The 8,756-nt window shown below is 40.1% G+C and overlaps 1 protein-coding gene across 1 annotated transcript in view; it reads right to left on the bottom strand.

Moving 5' to 3' along the window:
• Nucleotides 1-1,710: 1,710 nt before the first annotated feature.
• Nucleotides 1,711-8,756, bottom strand: part of cldn7a (claudin 7a) — a 10,305-nt gene continuing 3,259 nt past the window's right edge. The window contains exons 2-3 of the mRNA XM_084165823.1: nucleotides 4,268-4,415; nucleotides 1,711-3,847 (exon numbers count right to left, since the gene is read on the bottom strand). Coding sequence (XP_084021949.1) covers nucleotides 3,673-3,847; nucleotides 4,268-4,415 — 323 coding nt within the window. The 3' untranslated portion in view covers nucleotides 1,711-3,672. The remainder of the gene's footprint in view (nucleotides 3,848-4,267; nucleotides 4,416-8,756) is intronic.

The following is an 8,756-nucleotide window of genomic DNA, read 5'->3' as shown; positions in this document are numbered from 1 at the left end:
ATAAAATATGATTATTCTCTACCTTATTAACACTTAAGCTACTGTTTGAGTAGATATTCAACTAATTGTTACCTTTCCCTTTTTCAGTGGACCTAGGGGACGAGGACGTGGATGACATCATGAATAATAATGGCCAATAATAATGTCCCGTGTCCCTCAACCACTCACCCATTTCCTAAACCACACCACATGTGCCAATGAAGATTTTCGAAGCCAAACTCAACTGAATCAATTTGACCTTGATCAATCAACTTTTTAAGTGACCTCCCCAGAAGCTTGGCCTAGGGTATCATAGCTGAAAAGGTCATTGTGGCACATTGAGGGACAGTTCTATTGCCGGAATTCTAGACATTAGTTCTAGACATGAATTGTAGGATTCTATAGACCTTTGCATCAAAAGCTTGTATATTGCAGTTAACTTGTCTGTTGTTATACTGTGAATGAATTGTACTGAAACTTGTTCTGCTCTTATTACCTCTGTAGTGGACTATCTGCACTTGGAAAAGTACAGTGTGGCTTGTCTTTAAAGCTTCTAAAGGGCTACATTTGAAAAAAGTCAAATGAAATCAGGTAGGAGTGTTGAACTAGGATCAGGTCGCCACTTGTCTATAGAATCTTATTTAATATAATCTAAAAGGCAAGTCTGATCCTAGATCAGCACTCTGAGAGGCTATGAATACAGTTGTCTTGTTGGTTACTGATTTTACAAGGTGGATGTTGTGTAGAAGGCAGGAAGGAAGCCTGTTGATGTGTAACGCACAGGTGGAACATTGAGTTACTGACAGTTGTGATTTAACCTAAATCTGTGATTCTCTCACCTTGTGGAGTATCAGGTTACTGCTGAATAATCACTATTTTGGAATGCAGGGACAGTTGGAAAAGGTTACTACTGATAATTTATATTGACAAAAAAATATGATTGTTTTGGTTTATTACCTTGTTTTAAATCAATTATGGATGGCTATTATTTTCCAGAACATTTTTTTCAAGGAGTTGATATAATATATGGTTTATGTTGTTTTTCTTATGTTATTGCGTAATGGTGCACTTTGTGGGAATGACTGTTAAATATGTGACGATGAAACTTTACATATTTCTATGCACGGATTCTATTTAAGCATCAAAACATGTCAGGGCAGTTTTCCTGTCCAGAAGGGCTACTTTCTTCTTTGGTGTTTAAATGTTATTATCATAAAGGGTGAGTCCCAAATGGCACCCAATTCCCTACATAGGACCGATGGGCCCTAGTCAAAAGTAGTGCACTATATAGGGAATAGGGTGCCGTTTGGGACACATCCAGTGTTTCATGGTCATGTGGACTATAAGGACAATGTTGACCTAACTAATGCCTGTACACTGGTCACTACTTTCAGTGAAGCATTGCATTTCACAGCATAGCTAATAGTGGCGCTGTCATGATCACATGGCTTAAATGGATGGAATTGCTATGTGCATTGGGAGCGTTTGCATGAAAATTTGATGATTTTTGCATAATAATGCATTATTGGTAATAAAGGCGGGAAGAGATTTTCTTTTTTAATGGAACATTTATTATATCAGTTATAACGCAACCTCCAGAATTACACTCGCCCATGTCGTACTTCTAAACAGCCAAATACGAGCCCCCCATGTCGAACCAAATACGACAAAGAAGACATCACCTGCTTGTATAATATTCCTGTTGTGTATTTTACTATCAGAAATGTTCCATATTGGGATATTGACAGTTAAGACATTGCATTTTAACTGTTGTTATGAGAAAACAAGAACTATTGGATCAACTTTCAATAAAATAAAAACGTGCTAGATATACAAATCGTACAAAAACATGGATTATGTAGTAAGCTACATGGCAATTTATTAAAATAAACATTTCTAGAAACCTTTCGGAACATCTCACAATCATAGAAATATAATTACTATTTAGTAATCTAGTTACTATTACTATCTAGTAATTTTATTTCTATGCATACAACATCACCAAATACAAAAGCACCCAGGGTTAAAATTCCGCTGAGCATCTTTTCAGTCAAAGGCAGGATGGTTGAGCTTTCTCAGTGTTCAGCACAAAGATCAAACATAGGCTACAGAATATTATCTAAAGCTAAAAGCAAAAACCACAAGGCTGAACTGGACTAAACTAGCACTTGGGAATGGTACTACCATAGTCTGCTACATTTAAAACACAGAGGCTACAATCAGAACTCAACACTAGCATTCCATATGGAACGCATTCCAAACACATTGCTCCATCCTAAGTAGAATGCTAGTGTGGACATCAGAACAGAGCAAGACTTCATACAGAGTAATTAACAAATGGTCAAACACATAAATCAAAACCTGTTTGATGATAATGTATATAGTGTATTACAATAATAAAAACAAACACTCCTTGTAATAGTAGTAGTCAAGGCACCTGTTAAGAATGACTGTGCTGAAAGATATTTCATAATGGGATAGAGTATATTGCAGGCCTGTATGAAAAGCCCTCTCCCTTTTGGAGTGCAGTTATGAATTGCTTGGTGATTCACCATAGTGTATACAGTCACTCACAACTAGTGTGAAGTCGCACTTGGCTTGAACATTGGACGCCATTGGAGACAGTCATGTCTACAGAAAACTCCATTGTAAAATAATTGGTGGTGCGCTAGTCCCTTTTGCTATTATACATACATAGCTATCCCCTGAGTATGCCAAAAGTATGCCCTTAGCACCACACCGAGTTTAATTGATTATCTTCAATTACAATGGAAATGTTAAATTAAATACAGTGTTTCTTACAGGGGGGTGAGAGTGTTTGCCATGAGGCTGAACTTGGCTGTAATACGAGAAGTGTATGTGTGTGTGTGTGTGTGTGTGTGTGTGTGTGTGTAATACGAGTACATACACCCTAAGACACGGTCTGATAATATAAGGCGCATCCAATAACCAATTATAGTGTATTTGTGAGGCCCACTCATAAATTCATAAAGAATTGTGGAATGTTGGGAGGGGGTGAGAGACATCACTCAAAAACAAACTACTGCAGTTGGTAGAGCATGGCGTTTGCAACGCCAGGGTTGTGGGTTCGATTCCCACGGGGGGCCAGTATGAAAAATGTATATACTCACTAACTGTAAGTTGCTCTGGATAAGAGCGTCTACTAAATGACTCAAATGTAAAAATGTAGAGTCTTGTTGGGGTGGGGGTCTGGGGTCGTGGGGGGGGGGGGGGGCTGTCTGCTCTGTAATACTATATTCACATCCAGTAATTCTTTCTATCTTTGTCATTCTGTCATACAATCCCGATATGCCCCCCAAATGCAAACTTCATGGGCGACATTTACGTTGTCCAAAAGAGCACAGATCTGTGCAAAAAAATACCGTAAACCTCATTATAATCTGGCAGCGTAATTTAATTTGAAACTCATGCTTGACTCTTTATGCATTGCTCAGTTTACTAAACTGTTGTTAAATAACCGCCTCCTTAACACACATTGTTGAAGAAACGTTTCAGATTAAATGACGATGCCAGAATATAATGAAGTTTACAGTATTTCTATACATATCTGTGTTCTTTTGCACCACGAAAATTTCGCCCCATAAGTACAACAGACTAGTCACGTTCGACTCCATGTACAAACTCCTTCATATTCAATCTTCTGTTATTCCGGTTATCGGCAGTAGAGGGCACTCACACATACTCCTTGGTGCTGCTGGGGGGTGAGCGGGCGCTCACGCCGCTCATGGCAGGGTATTTGGGCACAGGCTTTTTACTCCTGGGACAGGAAGATGCCAGCATGGCTCCCCCCAGCACGTCCAGGAAAGAACCTCCCCAGGCGATAAAGATGGCTGCTCCAAACTCAAACCTGTGAGTGGGGAGAGGGAGAAAAGAGTGAGACATGGTTTTAGAGAAGTGTTCTTTAGAGCAGCCTTACAGATAATGAAACATAATTTTGTCCATTATCGTCCTTACGAAAAAAGATTGCAGTCAGAGTGCAGTATAACTGCAGTACTGTATAACTACTGTGCAATATGCTGCAAATACTGCATCCAAAATAACACCGTTTTTTTTACTACAGTAATTTTGCAGTGTAACTGCAGTTACAGTCAGTATAACTGCATTTCAACTGCAGTACACTGCAGTTATTCTGCAATTACTGTGTCCAAAATACCACAGTCGACTGCAGTTACTACACTTTTACTGCAGTAAAAGGGCGCTAACAGGTTAATGTAACCTTAAAAAAATATTCTGGAATTGTGTGGCCAGCCAAGGCAGGGATACTTACTTGGTGTTAACAGGAGTATAAGGGTTATAGAAGGCCCGGATGACATTGTGTGCGAACCACGAACAGGCCACCACTGCACACAGAGCTGAATGAGAAAGAAAAAAACAGACACGTACAACAAAAGATGGATCAAACGGATCAGCATTGTCTTACGTCAGATAACGTCACTCCTAAGCGACGCTCGTCCCTCAACCGATCGGTCTTGTAGGACGTGGAACTCATATTAACATTTTAATATTCCAGAGCATCCGCCATTCAAATATGAAAACATTGTTCCTAATTTATGATATCACTGCACTTTCATTGATCCTCTATGAAATAGGCAGAATAGCTAGCTAAATTATCACACGTTGTGACAGTGATTTCATCATTTGCAATTGGGAGAAAATAAAAACAAAATGGTGGCTACCTCCTGCTAAAATTATGTGCATTATCACACGTTGTGACAGTGATTTAATCATTTGCAATTGGGAGATATATATATAACACATGGATGTAACCCAAACAAAAGAGCGAGGTGTAAACCTCTAAACAATACACGGGACGAGACCCGTAATAACAAGAGCACAATACACGGTACTCACGAGACCAACGGACATAGGACAATAATCGACAAGGACAATGGGGAACAGAGGGCACATATATACACAAAATAATCAGGGGGAATGGGAACCAGGTGTGCGTAATGAGACAAGACAGTCCGGGGTTGGTGGTAGTGAACCAGATCAGAAGGCCGGTGACGTAGACCTCCGGAACTGGTGAACGGAATGAGCAGCAGTACCGGGGGGATCCGTGACAGTGCAAGCACGTCCGCCGCAAGTGACTTGATCAGCTGCTTAACGTTAGCTAACTTGTAGCTAGCTTACTGACATACACTACTGGTCAAAAGTTACTTTTACCAAATAGGGTTATCTTCTGTATACCCCCCCCTACCTTGTCACAACACAACTGATTGGCTCAAATGCATTAAGAAGGAAAGAAATTCCACAAATTAATGTTTAAGAAGGCACACCTGTTAATTGAAATGCATTCCAGGTGACTACCTCATGAATCTGGTTGAGATAATGCCAAGAGTGTGCAAAGCTGTCATCAAGGCAAAGGGTGGCTATTTGAAGAATCTCAAATATAAAATATATTTGTTTAACACTTTTTTGGTTACTACATGATTCTATGTGTTATTTCATAGTTTTGATGTCTTCATTATTATTGTACAATGTAGAAAATAGTAAAAAATTAAGAAAAAACCTTGAATGAGTAGCTGTTCTAAAACTTTTGACCGGTAGTGTAGCTACCTAGCTAGCTCTACCTTACTGACATAAACAGATTGATTGGCTTGTTTAATTACCCTCAAGTTGTAGACATGCTGCCCCAAAAGTAAGAGGGAATGTTATCTGATTCGGGGCACAGACTTGCTGCAGAACAGGCAGCGCATCTGCTTCATGAAAACAGCTAGCTTTTGGTGGAAGCATTCAGCATTGTGTGTGCAGCACAAGGTAGCTGGTTGATTAGCAGCATCCCATTATTCCTTTTATATGAAGTGACTGGCTCAGCTAGCAAGTTAATGTTGGACAAATTTAAGCTAGATTTCGTGCACATTGTCATTCTTCAGAAATACTGCTTGTTAAAGCACAAAACACCTTTGATAGATGTAAAATGGTGCAACTAAGACTTCCTCACCAAAAAACGTCCAAATTATTGACTAGGGCTGTTACGGTGGCCATATTACCGCCACACCGGCTGTCATGACCGCAGTTAAATTCCACTTGACCGTTTACTCACGGTAACTTGGCTTCTCCAAGCTCTGATGCTGCTGATGGTCATTAGTAGCCTACCAAACTTGCTAACTGCCTGGTACTCAGCACTCTATTGTCCCTCTAATCTCTCTGACATCAATGCAAATGTCTTCGAAAATCTAATTAAAACACTTCATGAGTACTCATGTTGTGCAACATTTCTATAGGCTATGCAATTGCGTGAGAAAACAGAGTTTTGATGGGCTCTATTAAAAAGAGGAGGATCCCATCAGCTTTCTATAGGCTAGGCCTACTATATTTATTTCTCAACTTTCCTTATATTAAGCACATTGCTTCTCTTTACAACAGGAGTATAGACTACCTGGCTGGCATGAAAATGAACCATGGGAAAAGCGTCCACCTTTTGCTATTTAAGTGCATAGATGACATGTATTTTTTACCCTGCCCTGTTCCGAGACAGGTGTATGATAAAGGCCCATGCATAATCGCATTTGCGGTCACTTTTGAGAATTGTGTTTTCCCGCTAATTGATTGCATTTTGAAACATTCGCACTTATAGCCTACTGCCGTGTGCGCATTGCTGCGATTATAATATGAAGAAATAGCCTAATAGTTTATCAAAATTGTTTAACTCAATGTTCTGATCTGTTGCATCAAAAGGTTTTTTGATGCGAGTGGTTGTATTAATTTGGCCTCTATCGCATCCCACAACTGTCCCAGACGATGTTTGGAATATTTATTTCTCGCACAGAATAGAATAGGTCAACGTTTGTACTATGGGGGATAGTAGATTGACATAGGCTAGTGCTTTTGCTGTTCGTTAGGCCTACTCATCTTGTTGGCTGATGAAAAGTAAATGTAGACAGTTCTTCTAACATCTTCAATATGCGCCTCGGAATGCGATAAGAAGGACACGCGCAGTTACGTGCCCGATGTGTCTGTCTCCACTTCTAGCCTACTTCGGAGCTAAGATGCCTGTGAGAAGGACCCGATCACGTGACGGGCATTGGCTGATAAGAATTGAGATATCTGAGAGAGCCATGTGAGTGAGAGGTGCTTTGGAGCACAGCGATTGGCAGCCAGGAGAAGGGAATTATAATTATTATATTCAGCCCAAGGGCACAACGGCCACACAAGGAGGATGCCGCCAGGAAATTTGAGGCCTGGTGAGAATATTATCAAGTGCTTGTCAAATTGTGAATGAGAGACTGATGAAGTGTGTGCAGCCTGCGCAAGAAACAAAGCAGAGCTCACACCTTTCATGATACTTTTTTCGAATCATCATTAGAGTCGCATCATGCATGCAAAACATAGCCCAACGTTTATATCACAATTAAAGTTGCATAAATAACTCTAAATTAAGCATATAGGAGGACCTGTTTCTTTGTTAACCGCTCAACACAGAATAGCCACATGTGCGCACTCCCTCTGAAATCATTTGGAGAAAGTATCCTTTCTATTTTATTCAGCTATGTTCAATTGTATTCTTCATACTATAAAATAATGCCACGGAATTCTAAGCAAGTCTTGTCTGCTAAATGAACTAGTGTAGCCCACAGCCATATGGCATAGCCAGATCAGGGCCTAACATAATGTCAGAGCATGCTATTCTGTTCATCTGAAATAGACTACATTTTCTTCATATCATGTTTCTTTAGACCTGTCTAAAATAAATAATGGATTTATTGTGATGGTGTAGGCTATATTAAATGGATTTATTATACTTTTTAAAATGTAGACGTTCCAAAGGTCTGCATCAGTGGCTTGGAGGCTATGTGTGGAAGCCAGGAGATGCTAAAGGTGTTTATGTTAATTACAGTCAATTACCATGAGACCAGCAGTTATTTGCTTGACCAATCACCGTCTGACTAAATGTCATGACCGCCACAGCCCTATTATTGACAGATTTATTGTTTTAGCTTAGATTAATTGAGAAGTTTTGAGGTATAAATGGGGTTCGGTAGACGATGTCCCCTAAGTACTATTTTTGAATGTTATGATAGCCCATTGTAGCCGGACTACTTTCAAGCTATCCCATTACCCTTTGCGAGATACGAGACAGATCAGTGCAGGCGGAATTGAAGCGCTATCTGACGTAAGACAATGGCAGATCAGTACATCCAGGCATCATCAATTGGTATTTGAGAGAGGGGAGCCAAACACTTATCATGAAGTCATTGGGTGGCTAGCTATTAAGTCACCCCTCCCCCGCGACCATACTGCCATTGTCCTATAAGAGTCTTCAAGTGATCTAAGATCAGGTCCCCCGGTCCATTCATTATAATCTAAAAGGCAAAACTGATCCTAGATCAGCACTCCTACTCTGAGAAACTTTAGACCCTGTAAAATGACAGGTAGCCTAGTGGTTCCCGAGCATTGGGCCAATAACCGAAAGGTAGCTGGTTCAAATCCCTGAGATGACCAGGCGAAAAACCTGTCAATGTGCCCTTGAGCAAGGCACTTAACCTAATTGCTCCTGTAAGTCGCTCTCGATAAAAGCGTCTACTAAAATGTAAAACAACACATTTCACTGCACCTATCCGGTATATTTGACAATAAAACATACATATTTTGTCTACTCTGAGACCCATTCGCTTTTTACTGGCATCGATCTATGAGAGTTTCTAATGACCTCTTATATAACAGTAACAATCTGCGTCCCAAATGACACCCTATTCCCTATATAGTGCCCTACATTTGACCAGCGACATTTGACAAGTGAAAAGTAGTGCACT

The sequence above is a fragment of the Coregonus lavaretus genome (assembly GCF_964263955.1).
Source record: "Coregonus lavaretus genome assembly, chromosome: 7".
Lineage (NCBI taxonomy): Eukaryota > Metazoa > Chordata > Actinopteri > Salmoniformes > Salmonidae > Coregonus > Coregonus lavaretus.
Note: the sequence above shows the minus strand (reverse complement) of the source record. Positions and strands in the feature narration are given on the sequence as shown.